Here is a 25,400-nt window from a genome sequence, read left to right as displayed (position 1 = left end):
CTTAAAACATACAACTCCATAAGTTTGTAACTTAAAGGAAGGCCTTAGACAGTAACAAAATATCCTGGAGGCCTGAGAAGGGTATCCATTCATCCATTTCCTGTGTTTAAAGCCACCAGGGGAGGCCTTTTCCAAATAATTTCATCAAGCATGACTATTGCTACTACTACTGCCAGCACCAACAGCGTCACCACATCTAGTGATGAGAGCTAACTGCTATAGAGCACTGACTATGTACCAAACACCATTTTAAGCACTTTTCCATCTAAACTCATTTAATTTTTACAAAAACCCGAGGAGAGAGGCCACTTTTATTATCTCCATTTTACAGATGAAGAAATTGAGGCACAAAGATATATAGTAAGTTGTCCAAGATTATGCAGCTGGAAAGAAGTGGAGACGGGATTTAAACTGAGGAGCTCTGGCTCATGACCATGATGTTACCATGTCTCTAACCAAAGCACCACGACTTACCTTATATTTACCATGTGCAATGTGACTTCCTCAGACACAGAGGACCTTTCTGATTTGGGCTCCACTCAAGACTATGGCTCTAAGTCTGCCCCTCCTATCCCCTATTTCTTTGTTATTGAGATACAGATATTGCAATGGCACCCAAAACAGCTATAGAGACAGCCGGGCTATGTCCTGAACACATTCCATGCATATAATGTTAGGTAGTTATGTCTCATATGCTAGACTTAAAAACATTTATTGGAAAAACTATAAGAATGTACAAAGCAACCTGGAAGAGCTGACTTTGAGACTAAGAAATTAAATTTGCTTCCAGAATTTCTTACTTCAGTGTAAGTACCATCAACTAGCATTCATTATATTGAGAAACTAATGAATGGTTGGTCTCTACTAAACAAACATCATGTGTTTACAGCTAAATATTGTATATCCAAAATGTGAACAGGAAGATGAAACCAATTGATAAAGGTTCTTACTTCACATTTTCCAAGTATAGTATTAATTCAAATTTCTGAGAAAAATCAAGAGACATATATCACATAAGGGCAATAAATACTACCATAGAATTTCATGGTATGGAAGTTCCTACATACTTATGGTTCTGTCCCACTCTCCTTTTTGAACACAATGTTTGTGGTAGAAAAAAATAAACACAAAAAGAATCATTTCCAAAATAATTGGATTTGAATTCTTAAAAATAGTTTGGTATTTACTTATGTGTTTGTTCATGAATGACACAGGGTCTTGCTCTGTCACCCAGGCTGGAGTAAAGTGGTGTCATCTTGGCTCACTGCAGCCTCAAACTGCTGGGCTCAAGTGATCCTTCTGCCTCAGCCTCATGAGCAGCTGGAACTACTGGTGTGTGCCACCACATCCAGTGGAATTTATTTATTTATTTTTTTTAGTAGAGACAGGGTCTTACTATGTTGCCCAGGCTCAAGCAGTCCTCCCACCTTGGCCTCCCCAAGTGCTGGGATTACAGGTGTGAGCCACCACACATGGCCTAAATAGCTTTGTTTTTAAATCACCGACAGCCCTTTTTTAGCATCTGCTGCCACTGGGCTACTTAGTACTTTCCCGGGTAGAAGTGACTGTGCCACCAATTTTCTGTGTGGCCTTCACTAAATCATTCTCAGTCTTTCTTTCATATCTTTGCAGTATAGTTGGATTATTTTTAAATAGTCCCCTTTAAATATTTTTAAAATGTGCCCATGCTATAAATTCATTCTTTAGTCTTTCAAGATTGTACATTTGAACATCTTAATATCACTAATATTACTCATCTGTTATGCTGTTCCATCTCTTGAGATACTGTATCACTAAATGTGATACAATTTAGAAACATTATATCACATGGTGAACAACACTATAAAGACCACTTTTCAAATTTCTATTAACATAGGCCTATAACTGAAGAACTAAACATTTTTGAATAAATAATGTTGCCAATAACATTTTCTACATATTTTGGTCTTGCAATCAATGTGAGGAATGCACAGTTGGATCTGGATACTCAGAGCAATTTATTTCCTCTTACAAGTCTACCATTGATAGTTTAAATGCTAATGGCCAAGATATACAAGCCAAAGGGTCCGTGGTGTGAATGCAGGGCTTGCCTGATCACCAGACTCCCTTCCCAACCTCTCCTCTAAAGAAGGAGAAAGTTCTTGAAAAAGCTCAAAAATGCATTTTGGCAAGCACAAGAGATGCAGCCTAGCAGCATGAATTAAGAGACTTGTGACTGTGGAAAAGAACTGTAAATTTTAAATGGCTTTGGCCCTTCATAGCTTTTGACCAGCTGACCTTGACATTCCTTAGAGGCCAAAGGATGAGATGCAGTGAAGACAGTGCTGCCTAGCCATTTCCCCTCAGGGGGCAGCACCAGTCCTTCCAGCAGTGGATGAAGTCTATCCAGTGTGTCTTGGGAAGAACTGTAATAAATGAGGCTCCCTCCCTGAGAAATGACTAAAACCACGAAAATAAATTCTTAGATGAAACAGTTCAATTATCTAATGTAATTACTCCTAAGGAAAAAATGAGAGAAATTTATCATAGCTACATGAAGTTTCCAATGTGGTTATATATGACTGTGTATAGTCAACAGTTATTCATCTGGCGTTCTATCAAACAGAGTTTTCTATAATATGGTATCTGTGACTGTTTCCAATACAATAAAAATGCTGCAAAATCTTGAAATGCTTTTCAAAAAAAGAATACTTTATAGTATAGTGTGTACAGCTGTAGTATTGAGCTTATTCTGCTGTACTTTATTAATCTTTTCCAAAACATGTAAATAATGAAGTTTGTTGCACACCACATCTGGATTTCATGATTATACTGTAAGACTTATATAGTAGATGGCCCTTCATTTAGGGAAGTAGTATATACACCAGAATGTGCCTTTTCTTTTTAAGATTTAAACAACGGAAAAAGCCACTGAAGTATGTATAGTATCTGTGTGCCGAGATACACAGGAAAGCATGGAACATGTGGATGGAAGGAACCGGGATCATCTCATCCAGCTGAGTAATAAGTACGTTTGGTGCAGTGCCACACAGGAGGCCACCAACAGAGCCCAGAGTAGTAACTGGGTTGCTTCACTCTTAGCCTCTCAAGTGATGACACCAAGGTGAGAACTTCTTTCACTAAAAGGCTTAATCTTTTAAATAACTGAACCAGAAAGTCATTTCTAACAAGAATACAGATAAACATTACAAAGAACAAAGAAAAGATGTGTTCAAAATCTGTCAGGTTCCAACAAGGGTTACTTTTTCCCTGAAGAGAGAAGATGAACCATTGCCTAGAAGTAATGTGTAGTTGACTGTCCCGTGGTTCTATGTCTGAGTAACACAGTCTCATCTCTCATGTGTATGTGTGCATATATACATGTATATGACTATAGTGGTATCAGCAATCATGTATATTTTCAAGCTTAAATATGATGAAATTGTTAAAGGACTATAGTCCTAATTAAAACTAATACAGAATATGCTTAATCACACTTCTGTTCCTAACTTGTCCTTTTAGGCATGATCTTATCTCTTGATTGTGGCCACCCATAAAGAAAAGCATATCTCTAATCTCAGAAGCACAAGGAGTTCATGCCAGGAAACCAAGATTAGTAAGTATTTTTGTGGTGAATACCTTTTGAATAAGACAGGATTAATGTAACAGTTAAAAGTATAGAAATATAAAAGTTACGAACTTACTGGTGATTTTTTTCTTTGGTGTGGACATTTGTTGATCTTTAAAATATATCACGGGAGTAAATAAAAGATCTATAGAATTTACAAAAATGTCAAAATGAACCAGAAGACAATAAAGTCATTCATGATATATGTTAATGACCTCATAGAGGAAACTTTTTTTTTCCTTTCAGGAACATCATGCTATCGACTTTCCAAATTACTATGTAGGATCAGTGGAACACTAGACACTGACAGAGTGGGCCCTGCATCCTTCACTGCTTCCTCATGGAGGGATTTCCAGGACAGGGGCCCTCTTTGCCTGTCTCCGCCCTTTGTGGCGAATATGGGTGGGGGATGGATCTGGGCATGCTCACATCAGCCCCTCCCTTGCTCTTCTCTCTTTGGATCTTGCTTGCAGTGAGAGGGCTTTTTCTTCCTGTTTTTTGGAGGGTGAGATCTGCGCGGAGCTGTTCAATGCTGCCTGGACTGGGTATTAGTATGCTTAGCTTAAGGTGAAGTATAAGCCAACTCATGAGGCCCAGCAGTGCATCCCCTTTCTTCTCTGAGTTCTCCCCAGTACAAATCTGGTGCTTGGATCTCTTTCTGACTCCTCAGTTTATCTGTCAAATGGTTCCAAACTTGAGTAGGGTGAGAGGATCATCCCCCGTCAAATGTACATTATTCATACACTGTAATGGCGTAAAAGAACCCTAGACACATGGACTCCCTTGCTAATAAGTGCACCTTCAAAGCGATAGTCATTATTTAGCATTTATCGGAAGAGGCTGGCCCCAGCTCTGGTGAAGGGCAGAGAAGGTGTGGGTGGCCTCACATGTTCTCAATGTCACAAAATGATAGCATTAAACAGACCCACTCCCTCATGGAAGGCAATCTGACGACCTTCTATTGATATTGCAACATGTGTCTCCGGCAGCAGATCTCAATCCTTATGTAAGGGACATGGGAAGGCTTCCTCCACTTCATGTATATGCTTTCCCTACGCAGATCTGGCAGATGCAAATTTATCCATATCTTTTCATTTCCATTGAAGTTTTAGTATCCACATCCCCTCCTGAAGACAGAAAACTTGTCTTTGTATCCCTTTTTATTTCAGCTGATCTAAATAATTAGTTCAGATTTACCCTGACAAATGGCTTTTACCATTTTTAGTTTCTTACCCTGTAACAAAATACTGCCATCAAGTTTTGATTATGAAAATGGCTGAAGGCAAGGGACCATATGAGAGAGCGCAATCAACAACATAGTCTTTTTGCCCAACAGAATTGGACATTTTTGGCTTAGAGAATTAAAGCACAATGACTGTTCCTGAAAATCAGTACAGTAGTCATAATAAAACTTTTTTCTTGGCTGGGCACAGTGTTGCATGCCTGTAATCTCAGCACTTTGGGAGGTTGAGGTGGGAGGATCACTTGAGCCCAGATCTTGAGACCAGCCTAGGCAATACAGTGAAACCTCGTCTATGCTAAAATTTAAAAAAAAAATTAGCCAGGTGTGATGGTGTGAGTCTGTAGTCCCAGCTACTTGCTTGAGCCCAGGAGAAGAAGGCTGCAGGGAGCCATGATCATGCCACTACACTCCAGACCAGATGACAGAACAAGATCCTGTCTCAAAACAAAGCAAACAAAACAACTTTTTCTTTTTAAAATTGAACTACTTATTATAACTGCAGACATTTCTATACAATATTTCTTTTTAATCTCTTGAAATTAAATCCTATTTTTTAAAGAATACACGATTAAATAAAAACAAAAAACCCCTCCAAACCCTATTGGATTTCCAACCTCAGCTCACAACTGATACCTTATACAAAAGTTAACTAATATCAGTCTTCAACAGGCCAGGGATGGTGGCTCATGCCTGTAATCCCAGCACTTTGGGAGGCCGAAGGGGGAGGATCACTTGAGTCCAGAAGGTTGAGACCAGCATTGGCAACAAAGTGAGACCCTGTCTCTATAGAAAACTAAAAAATTAGCTGGGCATGGTGATGCACGCCTGTAGTCCCAGCTACTCGGGAGGCTGAGATGGGAGGATCAATTGGGCCCAGGAGGTCATGATCTTGCAGCCACAACACTCTAGCCTGGGGGACAGAGCGAGACCCCATCTCTAAAAAAATAAAAATAAAATAAAATAAAATCTTCAACATAAATGTGAATCTAAAACTATAAAATTTCAAGAAGGAATCATAGGAGAAAATCTTTGTGACCATAAGTTAGGTAAAGATTTCTTAGATAAGACAACAAAAGGGTGATCCATAAGAGAAAAAAAATTGATGAACTGGGACTTCATCAAAATTAAAAACCTCTGCTCTTCAAAATGCAAAAGATATAAAGAGAACACTGAAAGCACATCTTCATCTCTTACTTTTTCTTCCCAGTCCAATTTCCCTCTCCAGCATCAACCAAATACTGTCACCATTTCTCAAGTTCCCTCCTAAGCCAGCCCATACATGATAAGCATAGAGATATACACTGTATGGTGGTTCTAATGCTTTTTTACTGAGTTTTTTTTTTTAATTCCATATTCAATAGATTTATTCGATTATTCAGTGTAGTCCTACACTCCCAACAGCATTCACTGGTCATCCATGTAGCCGAGGCAAAATTCTTTGGAAGTAATTAGTTTTGAAGTTTACTTAAGCAAATATGGAAACAAAACATTAAAATTTTTAATTTGTTTGCCTTGGCTAAAACAAACAAAAAATATTTCCTAAGTTATCAGCTCACTGTGTATTATTTAGGCCATACTTCATATTTTAGCTATGTCAGCTGTGGTATCCTGGGGGAAAGATGTTGTCATGTGGGGCCTCACACCAAAATATTATTTGAAGTACATAGAAACCAGCTTCTTCAATTTCTTCCATTTCTTTGGGCACTGTGTTTTTAAATAATGAAATTCTCTCTTAAAGAAAAATGAGGATCTCTTTAGTCACGTTGAGGACTAGAGGAAGTATTTTCCTCAGGCTGAATTTTTTGTTTTTTGAGACTCTGTCATCCCAGACTGGAGTGCAGTGGCACGATCTCAGCTCACTGCAACCTCCACCTCCTGGGTTCAAGTGATTCTTGTGCCTCAGCCTCCCAAATAACCGGGATTACAGACGTGCACCACCAGGCACAGATAATTTTTGTATTTTAGTAGAGACAGGGTTTCACCATATTGGCCAGGCTGGCCTCAAACTCCTGACTTCAAGTGATCTGCCCACCTCGGCCTCCCAGAGTGCAGGATTACAGGCAGTAGCCACTGCGCCTGGCTCTCAGGCTGAATTAAAATCACCTTTCACACTCCACAGCACAACTTACTTCCCAGATGACTCACTCAACTATTGGAGTGAGCAAGAAGAGTACTCCCATCTCTCTTTTATTATCTTGTTTTATTTACTTCGCAGCATTTATTACTGAAATGACTACATTGATGTATTTCTTTTTAGACTTTCTGCCTCTGCCCCGACTCCAGCCCTGGGAGTCCGAGGGGGCTTCTGTCCAGCTGTGCATGGCTGTGGTTGAGGATCTGGTGTCAACAGATCCTTCTCCACCATATCAACTCCATTTCTACCACTGGGATTGGCCCTTATTACTGTTACCTGGTTTGTACACTCAGCAGCAGTTTTCAGACGCGAAAAGATAAGAGATGAGCATTTAGAGTAATTATCATCAGTTCTGCAGCACTGGTTCGAGTGTAAAGGTTGTGTGTTTACCTGATTTCACATCCTCCAGACCTGCACTGTCCCACTATGGTAGCCATTAGCCACGTGTAGCTATTAAGTGCTTGAACAGTGGTTAGTCAGAATTGAGACGTGTTGTGTCAAGTACACAGCAGATTTAAAAAATTTAGTTTAAGAAGATATTGGAAAATGATCTTATGACAATTTTTATATTATTTACATGTTAAAATAATATTTTGAATATATTGGGTTAAATAACGTGCTATTAAAATTAATTTCTTTTTCCTTTTTAATGTGACTACTAGGAAACAAACTGCATACGTGGTCTTCATTGTGGTGGTTCACATTCTATTTCTACTGTACAGTGCTCCTTGAGGCCTAGTTCTAAAAGTTCCCTCACTTCTCACAAGGGTTACTGTCTGTTTGTCCTATTAGAGGTTCGCCAGATGCTCTACTGAACAGGAATTATACAGCAGAGCCTCAGAATCTAAGGACTTGGTCTCTGAGGGACCAATATTTGGGGTAGTGGTGATAGATTTGTCCATGATAGTGGCAAAAAGTTGTCCTCCAATTTTTTACAAGTTTCCTATTTGCTGACTTCCCATCAAGTAATATTAGAAATGATTCTAAGCTTGCATTTCTCAAGCCTTTCCACTCTTCTAAGACATCCACACACGGTCAGCATGTCTGGGGCACCGTCGGTGCTACCCATCGACAGATGAGAGCCCTCCATCTCCAGCAGAGCCTTCTCCTTCAGGCAGTGAGAGAAGACTCTGCTTCCATAGAGAGGATCATCCTGTTCAGATCAACTACAAGGCCACGTTGTAAAGGAGTCAGTCCTGCCAGCAGCTGTGAGCATGGATAACTATCAGTCATGGGGAGGAAGCTGTCGCCTCCGAAGACTTAGGGTAAAAGGCAGAAGATAGCAGGCTGTGGGGTGGAGATGAATTTGACTTTTCTCTCATGTGAAATGCAGGTAAGCCCCGAGTCATGTAACAGAGCAAAGCAAAAATGTTGTAACACGTTGACAAGAGGAAGGAATGACCAATTATAACGCTGAGGTTTTATGTTTAAATGCTACAAATTTTTCTCCAGTTTATAAATACATTTAAATAAAAGTCTTGATGCAAAAGTACAAAAATGATAGTCTACTGTCTTAAGACGCACAGACTATTTTTATATTTAGAGTAAGGTGAGGCGGATGGGAGTGAATCCAGATGGAATAGTGCCAGACAATGGGCAGAACGTGACTCTTAAACACACATTATCTTTCTTCCAAGAAACTACTATTGCTTCCTTCTTAAAGCCCGCTCTGGATTTTTTTTTTAATTTTTATTTTTTTTGAGACTGGGTCTCATTCTGTTGCCCTGGTTGGGGTGCGGTGGCACTATCACGGCTCACTGCAGCCTCGACCTCCCAGGCCCAAGTGATCCTTCCACCTTAGCCTCCCAAGTAGCTGGAACCGCAGGTATGTGCCACCGTGCCCAGCTAATTTTTTTACTTTTGTAGAGATGGGGTCTCCCTGTGTTGCCCAAGCTGGTCTCCAGTTCCTAAGCTCAAGCAATTCTCCTGAGTTGGCCTCCCAAAGTGCTGGGATGACAGGCGTGAGCACTCTGGGAAGTTAATACAATCTTCTGAACCAAGGTATTGTTATTAGTTATCTATCTTTTGACCCAAAAACCAGTATCTCAGAGAAACATGCCAAATTAAAGAGATTACAATGGGTACTTTCTTCACACTCGAAATAAAAGGTAGCATCTTAATAAAAGTATTTATGCTTGATCAAACTTTATAAAAACAAGATGCCTGGAAAAATATCTTCCAGCCCATTTATGAGTGTATAACTTAAAGAAAAAATGACCCCTGATGTACTAACTTTGTGTGGCTAAATATAGTTAGCAGCCCTCATGCTTCATAGCCCATTTCCCCCTGGAATTCAGCTAATATAAATAAAACAAATGAAGGGAACCTGGCCCCCCTCCATGAACATTACATCATTCTTCCTTATTAGGAAAACTTCTTCAAATCTGAAATTTTGCTCTAAATAATCAGAGTTTCTATTTCTCAATGAATAACAAGGCAGGGGGCTGCCCTCATCAGAAGTGTTGCTGTGTGGGGAGAAATGGCTGTGACGTACAGGCTCATTTCAACAGTGATGCTTCCAACAGTAGTAATAGTAACACCAGGGAAAGCATTAAGGTGCATTTAGGAAAGCGCATGTCATTCTCTCCAAATTTTTGCTTTCTATATATTTTTGGATATATGCCTGTGTTACGGTAAACAGAAAGATGAGAAAGCAGAAATTCTTAGGTTCTTTTGTAATACTGGTTCTGACCAAAGATTTTTGTATCTGATTGATCTTGATTAACAGGATGATGCAGTGGTATAAAATCTAAGGCAGATCTGCCACTGCTCCCTGAAACACACTTGAGTTTCCTCTTAAGTGATGTCTAATTTGTTAGACAACTTTAGTTATCTATTTTTGCTCTCAGCCGTCAGCATATTAACACGCTAGCTGATCTAGGCTTCTTGGTATGAAAGGTAAGATTTATGAAGTTAATGTGTACACGTAAAATAAAAATCAATTAAAACAAATGTCTTCTTTAAACATTACCTTTCATGGATTTAAACAGGGCTGCTTATCAGTTTGCTGATTCTACCTGGTGTTTCACCTTTCTTTCATCTTGACGTAAGGACTATTCTCATGAAAAATAAGTAAAAGAGAGTTGGAAAAAACACTTCTAAATGTGAAGTCTACAGTGGTGTTCATGAAGCTAGTACCATATCCTAAAACAAATAATTTATAAATAAATCCTGAGATGTAATGGAGCATTAGGGTAAGCAAACAATGAAGCCGTCTTACAGAGCGCTGCCTCTGGCAGGCAGCACATACCAGCCCACTCACCGAGTTCTCATTTTCCACTTTGGCTAGCTAACAAAATCAGAGTAGTCAATCACACTGTTCATGAAAACATGGAGGGCGAGGAATGGCCATGAGAGAAGGGTTGTCGAGAGAAGGAAGACTGGTCTAGAAAATACGAGGATGGTTCCAACAGTTATAAGTTTATACTTCTAAATCTCTTCATTTCTGAACTTTTCTAACATTTATGTTTTCAAAAGAAAAACAAATATGCCTTGTGCTTTGTGCTCAGTTAACTGGACTGTTGGATGGTCCTCACTGTTTCCCATAAAGGGCCCCTGCACTGGCAAATTGGGAAAGCATTTCTATTCAAGGACTCCAAGAACTTCCCAGTTCCGAAGGACCCTTCCATCCTCTAGGAGTTTTATTCATATACTTCTTAACTGGTTTAGGAATGAAAGGTAATGCAGTACTTCTTAGCCATGTAGGCTCTGGAGTTAGACTGCCTGTGGTTAAATTTTAGACTCTATTATTTACTGGCTGAGTTTCTTTGATCACTTAATTTTTCTGAACCTGCTTCTTCATCTTTAAAATGGGGGTCATATATTTCTCAAAGGAAGATATAAAAGCAGCTGACAAACATGAAAAAATGCTCAGCATCACTAATCATCAGAGAAATGCAAACCAAAACCACGATGAGATACCATCTCACACCAGTCAGAATGGCTATTACTACAACGTCAAAAAACAACAGCTGCTGGCCAGGATGTGGAGAAAAGGGAATGCTTATACACTGTTGGTGGGAATGTAAATTAGGCCACTGTGGAAAGCAGTTTTGAAATTTCTCAAAGAACTAAAAATAGAACTACCATTAGACTCAGCAATCCCAGTATTGGGTATATACCTAAAGGAAAATAAATCATTCTACCAAAAAACCCAACATGGTACATGTACACTTGCTCCTCATAGCACTGTTCACAACAGCAAAGACATGGAACCAACCTAGATGCCATCAATGGTGGATTGGATAAAGAAAATGTGGTACATACACACCATGGAATACTATACAGCTATAACAAAGAGCAAAATCATGTCCTTTGTAGCAACATGGATGCAGCTGGAGGCCATTATCCTAAACAAATTAATGCAGGAACAGAAAACCAAATACCTCCTGGTAAGTGGGAGCTAAACACTGTGTACACACAAACATGAAGATGGGAACGACAGACACTGGGTACTCCAAAAGTGGGGAGAGAAGGAGGTGGGGAGGGGCTGAAAAACTTCCTCTTGGGTACTGAGTGCACCACCTGGGTGAGAGGATCAATGGAAACCCAAACCTTAGCATCATGAATATACCCTTGTAACAAACCTGCCCATGTAACCAGTGAATCTAAAATAAATAAAATGGGGGTCATGATAGCACTTCCCTCCTAGACTGTGAAGATGAAATGTGGTAGTACATGTGAAGTATTTTGAGCAATGTTCAAGCATGCCTTTGATAAATGTGAGCTATTAGTATTCAGGACGGTCATGTAAATAATTCAGTGTCCAAATGTGGGCCCTTTAATCTGGGACAAAGGCTGAACTATATAGAACTCTAGACAACTGGCAGATTGACTGTCCTGGGGAAAAGGGAACACGTAGCCATCCCATTCATATTACATAATGTCAAGGTCACACACTGCACAGACAGACTGACTTACCAAAATTAACAAAATTTGTGTATCACTGGGTACTAGAGTGTATAAGAGATCAGATGGAATAAGAAAGCCTTAATTAAAAAATCATGAATTATAATTTAAAGCATTTAAGATAGACGTACCACTTACATATTAATCACTCATTTTGCTGAACTTAGAACATTCCTTTTCAGGCTGGGCGAGGTGGCTCACACCTGTAATCCCAGCACTCTGGGAGGCCGAGGGTTGTGGATCACGAGGTCAAGAGATCGAGACCATCCTGGTCAACATGGTGAAACCTTGTCTCTACTAAAAATACAAAAATTAGCTGGGCGTGATGGCGTGTGCCTGTAATCCCAGCTACTTTGGAGGCTGAGGCAGGAGAATCGCTTGAACCCGGGAGGCGGAGCTTGCAGTGAGCCAAGATCGCGCCACTGCACTCCAGCCTGGCAACAGAGTGAGACTCCGTCTCAAAAAAAAAAAAAAAAAGAACATTCCTTCTCAGCATTATCCCAAATATATTGTAAAGTTTAGTTTAAATTATTTTTACAGTGTTTTCATCCTTCTTCATGGCCTCCTTCCCACAAATATCAGGAAAATGGGAACTGATGAGGAGAGTAACATTAAATAAAAAGGGAAGTACAAGTAATTTTATTGTTGTGCTCAGCACAGACGGACCCAATTACAGTCCTACAAGTACCTGGGTTGCTTCCCTCCTGACCTGGAGAACAGTCCCCTGGTACACTGTCATTGTGGAAACAGAGAAAACACATCTGTTAAAAATGAGCTTTAGTGGAAAAAATTCAGCTGGCATTCTCTTTTCCTCTCTGTCGTCCTTTTTTAATAGCACTCTTATGTAAGGTCGTTACTATATATAGTAGAGAACAGGGAGCTGTGATTTGACCTGTACAGAGGCAGTCAGATATGGGCCATTTCCTACCTTTGTGGGCCCAAAGGCAGCTGAACCTGCTGGACAGCAGGAGCGGCGGCACCTGGAACCCTTGCTCTTTGAGACCTCAGCACAGCTGCACGGCTGTTCTCTTCTTGCATCTTCAGCCTCCCACCTACAAAATCGGCACAGGGCCTACTTCTGATCTAACTCATTGGGGATGCCTGTGGAACCTCAGAGAACATCTGGGAAACATTTTTTTTGGCTTTGTCAATATGTATTTTTCCTCTGTATATCCATCCAAGATTTATGCAAGAGCTAGAATTCTAACATTCCAGTCTAAGAAACCTAGACCGTCCTACCATCCCTGACCAGCTTGTCCAAGCAAGATAACTGCTTGTTTATTGTCTTTTTCTCCCACTACCAGTCTTTCTCAAGAGCAGAGTTCACATCTATTCTGTTCAACAATGTATTATCTTAGATACAGCATACCATCCATGAATGAATGAATGAATGAATGACTCCATGAGTAAACAGAGGCAGTAGTAGCAAACATTTACTGAACACTTACCAGGAGACTCTAGACAAATTTAATCTTTCGTACCTCTGTTTTCTCATCTATGTAATGGGGTAATAATGGAACCCACAGAGTAGGGCTGTTGCAGAGATTAAAAGAGAATAGTGCTTAGTTGTTACTGGAATCCTCTCTTCCTCTTTAGTCAGTGGCACCATCCCTGATCCTGTTTCACAAGTCAGAACCGCAGGAGTCAGGCCTGCTTGTCCCCATCCGTCTCATCTCAACCATCATGAGTCCTGCCTTTCCCTCTCCTACACTTCTCCCACACGCTGTTCTCTTCCATGCAGCCAGTTTCAAAAACCACATGGAATCCTGTGACTCTTGACTTCCCTGTCCCCAGTGGCTTTTGCTTGCTCTTGGGATCAACTCCAAATTCCTTCACCTGGCCCACCAGGCCTGGTCGCCCCCTGTAGCCTCTTCTTTTCTCCCTCCCACCCCCATTCTCAGAGTCTCAGCCCTTCCCTTCAATGTGCGATTCCTCCTGACTGCACACCTGTCTCTGTCTCCCATTTAGCCTTCAGATGTCAGGTCAAACATCACTTCCTGAGGCTCTTTCCTCAGGCCTCCAAACCACACGAGGTCTTTCAGTTTCCTGCCCTCAGAGGTTGTGGCACATTTTTTTCGCAGCATCTGCCACACCAGCACACCTTACATGTCTTTTATCTGGTCTCTAATAATTCCACGCACCCAGGCCCTTGAGGGTCTTTTCTAGCTTTGGTAAAATGTGAGCTGGGAGGCAGGATGCTGATAGAGGAGTGAGTAAAGGCTGGTCTAGAGAGCATCTGAGAGCTTCTGTGGACTTCTTCTAGAAGGACCATTGATCATCTGTAAAATAACCTGTATTTGACTTTTAAGGCCAAAATTTCTAAGGAAAAAAATGTCCGTACACACATGGGAAAAGCTAGTAATTATGCTGGCTAAAAGAAAAAGTTACTCTGTGAGATGCTCATATATGAAGTCCTCTCAGATGTTGCTATCTCACTTCTCATTTTCCTATCAATAATTAGCTATGTGTGACTTTTCTCCCTTTACACTGCAATGTGGTTTCTTCTGTTTTTCCTAAATGGCTAAAATTATGAAAACTAATTTATTAGTCCTAAAAAGTAAACTTGACATTTTTTGTAAAGTTTAACAGTAAATAAAGAGTTAATATTACCAAAAACAACTGAGGCAGGGAAAAGGGCAATTCCAGTGCAAAGTCTACTACCCACTGATATCTGTCATACATAAAATATTCTAAACGCAACATGTAGGTTTCTTGATATCCACACCTAGAAAGCATTAGAGGGAATTAAGAGAAATTGTAGCCGATGAACTCATCTAAAAGCCCACAAAGCAGAATAAATCTAATTACCACGGCTTAAGGCAAATAATACCTCTTGCAAAATAACCAAAAATTCAAGCTTAAAGAGCAACTACACTCTTGTAGGCACTACTAACTTTGTGGATGGTTCTTTCCTTTTGAGACAGGGTCTCACTCTGTTGCCCAGGCTGGAGTGTGCAGTGGCATAGTCACGGCTCACTGCAGCCTTGACTTCCTGGGCTCAAGCAATCCTCCTGCCTCAGCCTCCCAAGTAGCTGGCACTACAGCTGTGAGTTACTGCACCCGGCTAATTTTTGTAGAGATAGTCTAGCTATGTTGCCCAGGCTTGGATTTTAGTTTGTTTCTTTTCTTTTTTCATTCTACCTTCTTTCCCAGCTCTCTCAATGAATTTAACAAATACTGATTGAGCTTTTACTACATGTTGGGTGCCAGAAATCTAGTAGTGATCAAAACAGACACAGCACTTGCCTTCATGAAGCCACATGAAGCCAGCAAGTACAGTGTGGCCTAAAACAGAAGAATGTTTAACTGCATGAAAGCAGGGTGCTTTGTATTGCCGGGCTTGGTGTATATTTCTTTGCTATCTAGTTTAATATATTGAGCTTTACATCTGTGCCAGCCTTGCATGTCCATATACCTTTGGCAGGCATTTCTAGTCAGGTGGCATGGGGCAAGGGGTGTGCTACGTTTTAAGTCCGTCATTTCTCCGGCCTGTCCAGGTAGTGTCTACGTCTCCAACTCACTCAGGAAGGCAGGAGACTTCCAGATTCACTCCACTGGTATCAAGAGTTAGGTTCTGGTGAGAGAGCTGGCAGAAGCTTCAGAGGACCTTGTGTCTTAGCCTCCTCTTTTTTTCTGTCCTCAACAGCAAGTTGTTGCCTCTATGTTTCAGAAAATCGCAGCACATTTCCAGGAGACCTGAAATGCGGTGGACTGCTTCAACATTAGATTATTTTGGTAGACAGGGATAGTATTTAGTGTAACGTCACCTATATGCTTATCAAATAGGGGTAAGGGAGTCATAATTATTTTAATGTCTAATATTAACGGTTCTTTAATAAATTACTTATTAAAGTTCCAAGGTATAAGTCTTTTAATAGAAACAGGTTTCAGCCAGGCGCGGTGGCTTATGCCTGTAATCCCAGCACTTTGGGAGGCCAAGGAGGGTGGATCACTTGAGGTCAGGAGTTCGAGACCAGCCTGGCCAGCATGGTGAAACCCCGTCTCTACTAAAAATACAAAAATTAGCTGGGCGAGGTGGTGCTCGCCTGTAGTCCCAGCTACTAGGGAGGCTGAAGCATGAGAATTGCTTGAACCCGGGAGGTGGAGGTTGCAGTGAGCCGAGATTGCGCCATTGCGCTCCAGCCTGGGTGAAACAGCCAGACTCCGTCTCAAAAACAAAACAAAACAAAAAACAGGTTTGGAATGAATGCAAAAAATCTACGAGAGACTGGCCAGTTGTACTATTAAGTTATCAAACAGTTTTATCCTGCCTCTCTCTTCCATTTTATATATTTAAGTCACTTTTAATTTATGGGGGTATGGAGGAGAGACATATTCTGGAGATGGAGAAAATAAAGGTAAGCCAGACTGTGGGTCCACAGGCTCTGCAGCAGGGAATAAATGTTGGTGCAGTTGGCAGGTTAGAGACACATGGGAGGAAGGGAAGAGGATATAACTGAGACAAAGACAAGAAAGGAGACTGTAGGAAGCTGTGTGTGTGCTGCTGGCCTGGGAGACGGCACCCACTGACCTCCTCTGGCCTCTCAGTCACACTTGGGCCAGATTAATTCATTCAGCAAACTTTTCTTGCCTGCCCATGGAATGCCAGGTACTGAGCTAGGGTTCGCGGACACATGCTAAGCAGCAGTAAAAAGTGCTTATTTTGTATAATACTCAGCTACTACTGAGCTAAAACTAGGAGAGCATATTAGAAATGACAGACTTAGGCTGGGCGCGGTGGCTCATGCCTGTAATTCCAGCATTTTGGGAGGCCGAGGCGGGCGGGTCACCTGAGGTCAGGAATTCAAGACCAGCCTTACCAACATGGAGAAACCCCGTCTCCACTAAAAATAAAAAAATTAGCCAGGTGTGGTGGTGCACGCCTGTAATCCTAGCTACTCAGGAGGCTGAGGCAGGAGAATAGCTTGAACCTGGGAGGTGGAGGTGGTGAGCCAAGATCACACCATTGCACTCCAGCCTGGGCAACAAAAGCAAAACTCCATCGCAAAAAAAAAAAAAAAAAAAAAAAAAAAAGAAATGACAGACTTACAAATTATATAAGTGAGAAAAGGAGACTGACTTTCCCTACAGTATATCGCATTTTTCCAGGCTTTTCAGACAGGTTTGCAATGTGAACAATCGTTATCTTTTAGAGGACTTTTATGAAGGATTTTAGTAGTGCAGGCCTGGACATACCATATTAAAAACAAACCATTTTAGAGTCAGGGAAATGTTTCCCTCTTATCTTTTAAATTCTTGGTGGGGAGTAGGGGCTGAAGGGGGAGCATTCATTCCTTCCAGGAGCCACGCTGCAGAAGAAAGCCCTCTCACGCGGGAGCAGGAGGGCTGAGGCCTCGCGAGCTACCCCCACGCTTGGTTCTGGCAGATCCCTTACATTTCAGGACCTAGGCAGATGAAGTTTCCTGGCTATATGCTAAGACAAAACTTTTCCTGCTTAAAATCAGGTCTTTCATTTTTTAGTATTGAGTATAAGGGAGGATTAAAGGAGTTTATTGCTTTAAAAATTAAGGAAATACACTGAAAAACGGGATAGGAGTTTATTCATTGTATTTTATGACACCAAAGATGAGCAAATGCATTTGTAAGTATACATAATAAAACAAATATAGCCTGGCATCTCTTTTAATGGAGGTAGCTTGGGGGTGAGAAGAGGGAATGGGGAAGATAAGCTGGGGGCCAGCTCTGAATTCTTTATGAGCCCCCTGATGCAGCCAGCCACACATGGTGTGAATCTCAATAGTGCCAGTTCTTCTTTCCAAGGGTCAGTGTTTTTTTTTGCTTTAAAAATGGGGATAATAATACCTGTAATGAGATTTCTTGTAAAGTTTAAGTGAGGTTATAAATGTAAAAGTCTAATGTCAAATCTGGCTACCAAGAATTCAAATTTTCTTTCACTTTCCATCAATAATGATAAAACGTGAATATTAAACATGGTTTGGATTGAAAACCTTCTCAGGGTCTCAAAGTCTAGTCGAGAATTCAATTCAGACTTTAAAAAGCAGACATTCAGTTCTCTCCAGATTTGTGAATGAATGCATTGTTACTACAGAAGTTTCAGTGCCAAAATATACACTGTCTCTTCCTTTCTCCTTTTTCTTCTGCAGCTAAGTCGGCCAGAGCATTCTAGAAATCACCTTAAAAACGCATCCCTCTTCTCCTACTGGAGTTTATACAATGACAAAAATCTGATCTGGCTTTTTCAAAAAGCAAACAACAAAACATCCAAACAACATAACCCTGAGTCTTTAACAGAAAGCTGGTGCTTGCACCAGGGGCGTGCAGACGTCTGGAACGCATTACAATCAACTCCCTAAGGGGCAGCTTATCTCTTCCTCTGATGCTATCGGTTTGCCAAGGAAAGTTAAAGACAAAAGTCAACTGTTGCACCCAGTTGGAATGTGAACATGTGTGAGAACCTGAAATACACTAAGACTAATTTATGTTCCGATGGGAGTGGCTCTCATGGTAAGGACTGAAGCAGTATATCCTGCTTTTTTAACGAATTTTTTAACGAAAAAAATTCTCACAGCCTGCAGGCAGAGCTACAAAATAACCCCCTCTCATCTTTACTGACTGTAGTTAGTACACTCGTGTTGCATTTTAGGGAAAGTTCATTTGTGTCTGCAGTGGACTTCGAAGTTAATCATACCACAAAACTGTAGAGAATGAACATCTTGAAATTATTTCAGAAATAAGAGCTCCAGGTAGCCTTTGAGATTGGTAAAGTTTAGAAATAAAGTATACTTACGAAGCTGCATCTTATGACGTTGCAAAAGACTGATTTAGGATCATTATTTGGTGTGAAATACATTTTGCCAATGTAAGCCTTTCCTTTCAACTGTTTAAGGCATAGAATACTAGTACAGTCTACATTTAATGTTTGAATTCTACCAGTTTTAGAGCTCAGAACTCAAATTAGCATCGTTCTAAGTTTGACAATAACCCTCTTTTTGCTTTTAATAGTGTCTCCCTTCATGTACTGAGTGTGCCTACGTTTTCCTCGAATTGTTTTCTCATCAGTGGTGGTGTGAGAAGCCTTCTTTTAGGAGAAAAAACACAGACCACCACCAAGTAGATCTGTGTCTAAGATGTCCAGTGCATTCGGCACACTCTCTGGGCTGACAGGCACTGAACAATGGCTCTTGCTCAATAGGCCTGGTTTCCAGTCACTGACAACAACGATCAGTACCTTCAATCTCTAAATTACACAAATTTACAGCTTTGATTTTTAGTCTTAGAAGCCATCAAGGACAGGCCCCAAGACAAAACACAGCGGCTGGCTCCCATCTGCTGAGTAAGCAGAAGGGACAGTGGAGTTCCTCTCAGTTTGCTTCACTTTCACTTTGCCCAGGGGTGGGGTGGGGTGGGACGGGGTGGGGTTGGGGTGGGACAGGGGTAGGGTTGCCGGAGGAGGCTAACTCAGTCCTCAGTCACCACTTGAGGGCCACTCCCCAGGAACTTAGCATCCCCTGGGCTCAGTTTTCTTAGAGGTTAAAATGAGTAGATTAGGCTAAATTCTGGCTCTAAAATTGAGTAACTATTACAGGGAAGTAAAAAATAATTCTGAATAATACTGATTGGGAAATAGAGTGTCAGAATTAGTTCTACAGCTAATTAGCTCTCTCTTAATATGCCTGGGACTTAGTTTCTTCCTTTTTTTTTTTCTTTTTTACAAAAGGAATATTCATTGTGAGAAACGGAAGTATCAGAAAGTATAAGTATAAGAGTATAACTGGATTGTTTGTAATAAAAAGGATAAGTGCTTGAGGTGATGGATACCCCATTTACCCTGATGTGATTATTACGCATTGCATGTGCATATCCAAATAGTCCATATACACACCTATGTACCCACAAAAATTAAAGATAAAATATTAATTAAAAAATAAAGTGAAAGTAGTACGATAATAAAGTAAATGTAAAGAATTTCCCACATAACCACCAATCCTCATACAATTCCACTCCACAGGGCAAAACACCGATAATATCTTGGTGCTATCTTTCCAGAACCTTTACTATACAAATATAAATACTTACAACACCCATATGTTTACATGTTTGGGTTTTTGTTCACAAAAGTTGGATCAAGCATATGCACATTCTCCCTCAGTGATCTTGTATCTTTCAACGATGTATCATGGGTATCCTTCCATGTTGGTACATGAAGGTTTATTTCATGCTTTTGAATGGCCTCATAGTATTCCACAGTATAAACCATTCTTTATTAATGATAGACATGCTCTCTTCAAGTACTCATTAGTGCAAATAGTGTAGCAATAAAGCTTCCTGTACAACTAACTTGTACTGTATACTTGTTTTGAGTTTTCTGTGGCAAACATGTCTAGAAATGAGATTATTGGGTCAAAGGATATGTGAATTTGACATTTTAATGGGTATAAATTGCCCTCAAAAAAGTTCTTAGGACTTTATCTGAAAACAGAGGGAAGAATAGATGATCCTTTTCTTTTTTCAACTGAGCTTCCAATTCAATTAAGAAGCCTTAAAAGCTGGAATGGCAGATGGGAGCAGCTTGCAATTCCAGTCCCCTTTCAACCAGCCCACTAATTTCAGGCCTTTTCTTTTTTAGCAAATATCAAAATTCTGTTTTGCTTTGGTCTTAATATTGTCAAATTAACATTTTTTCATGGTAATATTGCTAACCATAAGTGAATTGCTTATTTCTAGTAGTGGGTAAGAAATGGATATCCTGGTACCCACTGGATGCCATGGACATGTACCCAGTGATGGTGATGCTGACACCGCCAGTGTGGGTACCATACCCACACTTTGAGAGCCTCAGCTTTTCAGAAAGCCCTTTAATTCTTCGGAAGAAGCCTGCAGTTAGAGGACTCCTATCTTCCTCTGGGTAGACTGTGATTTACATGTATTTGAATGGTAATCAGTCACCTTAATTAATATAGCTTTTCTGTTACATCTCACTACCATGACATGCAGGCTGTTTAACAGGTCACCTGTAAAGAGGAAACTGCAAAATTCCACATGGGCTTCCTGGAGTTCCTCTTACAGACCATACCTACTCTCCCTCGCATAACGGGTGTTTAAAATTCATTTAAGGCAACTAGAAATAATTCCATGCCGTTCTCATCTTATAAAAGGAATTCTTTGTTGATCAGATGTTATTAGTGTTGAAATTGATTCCTTATGTATTATTTAAGGTCTTAGGTTTACAATAATCACCAAGTACCTATAGCTGCTTAAATTACCCATATCAAACGGACATATTTAACTTTCAGTTGTCCACGTTATAAAAGGAAACATGAGAAAACTTGAGATTTCCTCTTGACTGTATGTAGTGGATCTATATAGTACTTCCAATCTATTTTCTGTTCTAGATCTTTTATGTAAGAATGAAAATAGTAAAGCGTGCAGTGGGCGTAGGGTTGAGCAAAGGGACAAGTCAATATTTGTACATGCATAGTTGAATGCATATTAGAGAAGAGGACTTGGTAATGAAATGACATTCAGTTAAGGGACAGAAGAGTAGCAAAAAGAGGTATCCTAGAACAGCTACTTGCCATCTCAGATTATTGCAAGAGGAAGCCTCACTGATTGAGACCACATTAATTTGAAATCTGTGATACCTCTGAGATTTTCACTAACAACTAAAAAGGGGGCTTGTCAAATAAATCAGTAGTATAACAATTGGCAAAAGTGCTGCTTAAGACAAACGACTTTCAAGCCCTTGGGAAGCATTCATTACATTACTATTTAAAACCGTGGCTTTACTTCCCACCGGTACTTTCTTAGTCTTGACTAGCTGAGTTCTTTGTATGTACAAATCTTCCTTTTTACAAAAGGTTTTATGATTTAGGAGTCTCTTAAACTCTAACAACCTGTCTCATGAGTACAGTTGTCCCTCGGTATTTGAGGGGGACTGGTTCCAGGAACCCTTCGGATACCAAAATCCACAGATGCTCAAGTCCCTGATAAAAAAAATGTCCTAGCATTTGCACATCACCTACATACATCCTCCTGTATATTTTAAATCATCTCTAGATTACTTATAATACCTAATGTAAAGGCTATATAAATAGCTGTCATGCTATATTGCTTTTTTTCTTGTATTATTTCTATTGTTGTATTATTGTGTTTGTTTTGTTTTTCCAAATATTTTTGATCTGTGGTTGGTTAAATCCATGAATGTGGAACCCAGGGATCCAGAGGGCCAACTATTATCTAAGACAGATGATGCTATTGGAAAAGAAGAAAGGTATTAGTAAGGGTCCTAAAATTCCTTAAAGGATCTAGAACAATTTCTCCAATGATATAGACAGGTAGGAAATATTTTGATCAATTTATGACTGTATCCCTTGATAGAAAGCACATTTTCATGTTTTCCATGGCACTTTGGGTGTGGAAAGCAAGGCCTTCCACAGCTGGTAAAGCCTCCCTCACCTCCTCTGCTCCGGTGCCTCTCCAGCCACACCAGTCACCTGCCATCCTCCAGACACACAGCCCTCCCCCTCCAGCTTCTCTACCCAGCTTCAGCCTTCTCCCAAACTCTCCACTCTCAGCTCTTGGTTCTCTCCTGAAGCTTCTCCTTACTCCCCCCAGGCAGAGCTGGTCAGTCCCTCCTCAGAGGACACTGAATCTGTTTCACCCACAGAACTAATCAATTCATTCTGCATCTGGGCCCCTCCCTTCCGAGCCTAACCCATGATGGCCTGGTCAATGTCCTACTTACTCGGGAATGCTGAGCACAGAACAAACTCAGTACATGTTTGCTGAATAAATGATACTGGATGTGTCTGCTAGCTTTTTAAAGCATTTGGAAAGACTTTCAAGCACGTTAATAACTTTTTAATATTTGGAGTTCATCCTTTATTAGGAAGTTGGCAGGGAAGATACGCTGTGGGAGGCCATAGTCCAATTTCCTGTTGCACAACTTTTTTTTCCACCTCATATATTCTAATAAATCTCAGATAAAATTAGAATACCACAGAAATCACAGGGTCTTGCGCCGATGGCACAGTTTTTGACGAGTGACTGGGACTTGGAGAGAGAAAAGTTCAGTGTTAGAAAAGCTATGAGCTGCTCAACCATTCTGAAATCCACAAATTCTTGAAATTCTCAAGGCTTGTGGGGTTCCCCACTTCTCTCTTCTGTGTGCGTATATGTGTATTAACAAGAATAAACAATGATCTCACAGGACTGTTGAGAATTAATACAGAATGTAGATAAAATACTTTGTAAATAACCAGCATCACTGAATATGTATTGACTAAATGGATAAAGCAGTTCACTTGGACTTGGGTAGAAAAAGCCCAGTCAAGGGTAGTCTTTATTTCTAGGCACACTCAATCATGGTTTTTAATTTTTTACAGGTTATTTAGTTTTCTAGAAAAATTGCACCCAAATAAAAACAAACAAAAAACAAACTGTCAAAGCTCTTTGATTTGCACAACCAGATACGTGACTTTCCTCCTAAGTAGGGATTCACAGTAGATAGACAACCTAACAGCATCCTTGTTAACGCGTGAGGAAAGGACACCCACATCTTCCTTCTCTAGTTTGCTAAAATTCAAGGTTACCGACTCCTTTTCACTTTCACTAAAGTTCTTAGTAGATATGCTATAAAGCTGTAATTACTCCTGAGGCACCCATGAATAAGAGAGGTGCCCAGGCTTTGGCGAGGTGTGGTAAATTTGGCACGGAAGTTCAATTTCCGTAACATTGTTTCCAGCCCAGGAAATGTCTCAGGTGGCTTGGTATGGGTGAGCTGCTGCCAGTTTTTCGGGCATGGGCTTGCCATCCTTGGCTGACATCATTTGACTGGATTCTTTACTCTGCTTGCCCCACAGAATACTTTGCATTCGATTAGTCTCCATTTTCTCAAACACACCATGTGATCACCACCATGTCTATGTCTCCAAAAAGCCTAATATGGAAGGCCTCTAATTCATGTGTGGACCCTCCTTGCCTATGAAAATAGCAACAGCAATTACTACTGTGCAAATCAAAACTACAATTGGAAAACTTTCTGATTGTAGCATCATTATTACCTGGAATAATGGGCTACAACTATGACTGCGGCATTATATCAACAGAATTCTTATACTACGTATGTGCTACACTGAATTTGTTTATCCTGATGTCCAAGAACTATCTGAAATCATTAAATGTCAAACATAAATTTAAAATACTCCTTTTAAACTAGGTAAACTTACCTAACTTGAGCTAAACAAAGAAGATAAGTGCTGACCAGGTGGAGCCTGTGATTTTGCAAGCCAAACTTTCTTCTGTTCCCCTGGTCTAGAGGTTGTATCAATTCATTAATCATCCCACGTTTCCCAAATTAGAGTATATCCAATGGGTATTACCTCCTGAAATATAAACTAGCATAAATTTTCCAAAAGGTTTGCAGGGAAGTCTTTCATGTTCTGTGGCCCACTAATGGCAAACCTTCCTGCATTTAGAATTCCTTTCTGGCAAAACCACAGTAATTATGCTTAACAGCTGGTTAGGTCAGGTGACACTATGTATTTCCCTGGCCTTCGTATACTATGACATATACACAACTACACATTTGTGGGACCCCCGTCTATCATCATTTTTTGGGTAACGAGCACTTGGGATTTTTGAGAAGCTTTTATTTCTAATATAGTTTTACTGATTATGTACAGGCTTATAATTTGAACTAGAATGTGGCCCTTACTGATATCTGAGATTCATCTTTTTATTTCTCCAAAACCAGGGAATCATATTCCATAAAGTCATCTACTTAAATGTTTTTACCAAGTACTCCATGAGGGCATGGAGAGAAGACGGAGCAGACAGAGAGAACTGGATAGGAATGCTTTTTAAGTACCTCCTTACATGGCAGGGACAGCAAGGCTGAGAAGAAAGTAGCACTCCTCTCCTCTAGTCTTTTTGCTTTAAGAGAAGACTCAAGGCAATGCAGGTTGTCTGGGGAAAGGCAGCTGGCTGTGGATGGCCTGAATGAGAGCTACCAGCCCATCAGAAGATAGACTTGGAGTGACAGCCATTTTCTCAGCCAGTTCAGAAAATAAAAGAAAGTATCACAAAGCAAGAGGTCTGCAAGTCCCAGACACATTTCTACACTTGACTCCATCATTAATTCATGATATCTACACCAGGATGCAGATTTCTGGATGGCCAAGGAAAACATCAGGTGTCTGTTAAGCTTGCCAGAAGATGACCCATATGTTCAGTCAGATCCTGTGGTTTCATAAGAGTTCCACCTTTAATCAGACTGCTGTGAGCTGGAATGTCATGTTTTCCCAATTTGTAATTTCAGTTGAATGCCCATCACCAATAAAAGTGAAATTGTTTTTCTTTTTTTAACTTTAAAGAATGTAGCAGAAGGGATGCTGTATCTGAAACCAAACCTAAAAGCACGGTGAATGAAAGGAGGAGCAGATTACCTCAAGGGCAGAAGAAAATCCAAAAGCCACATATAAAGAGGGGAATCAGACCCATAATTCATAGCAGAGCAACTGCACAAC

At 40.4% G+C, this 25,400-nt stretch overlaps 2 protein-coding genes across 19 annotated transcripts in view; one reads left to right on the top strand and one right to left on the bottom strand.

The window, feature by feature from the left end:
* CBR4 (carbonyl reductase 4) overlaps positions 1-2,996 on the top strand; it is a 158,656-nt gene extending 155,660 nt beyond the window's left edge. Inside the window, exon 6 of the mRNA XM_054683921.2 lies at positions 2,889-2,996. Coding sequence (XP_054539896.1) covers positions 2,889-2,914 — 26 coding nt within the window. The 3' untranslated portion in view covers positions 2,915-2,996. The remainder of the gene's footprint in view (positions 1-2,888) is intronic.
* PALLD (palladin, cytoskeletal associated protein) overlaps positions 1-25,400 on the bottom strand; it is a 435,321-nt gene that overhangs the window by 60,826 nt on the left and 349,095 nt on the right. The window lies entirely within an intron of this gene.

This window comes from Pan troglodytes, chromosome 3 (assembly GCF_028858775.2).
Source record: "Pan troglodytes isolate AG18354 chromosome 3, NHGRI_mPanTro3-v2.0_pri, whole genome shotgun sequence".
NCBI lineage: Eukaryota > Metazoa > Chordata > Mammalia > Primates > Hominidae > Pan > Pan troglodytes.
The sequence above is the reverse complement of the archived record's forward strand: the minus strand, read 5'-3'. Positions and strand labels throughout refer to the sequence as shown.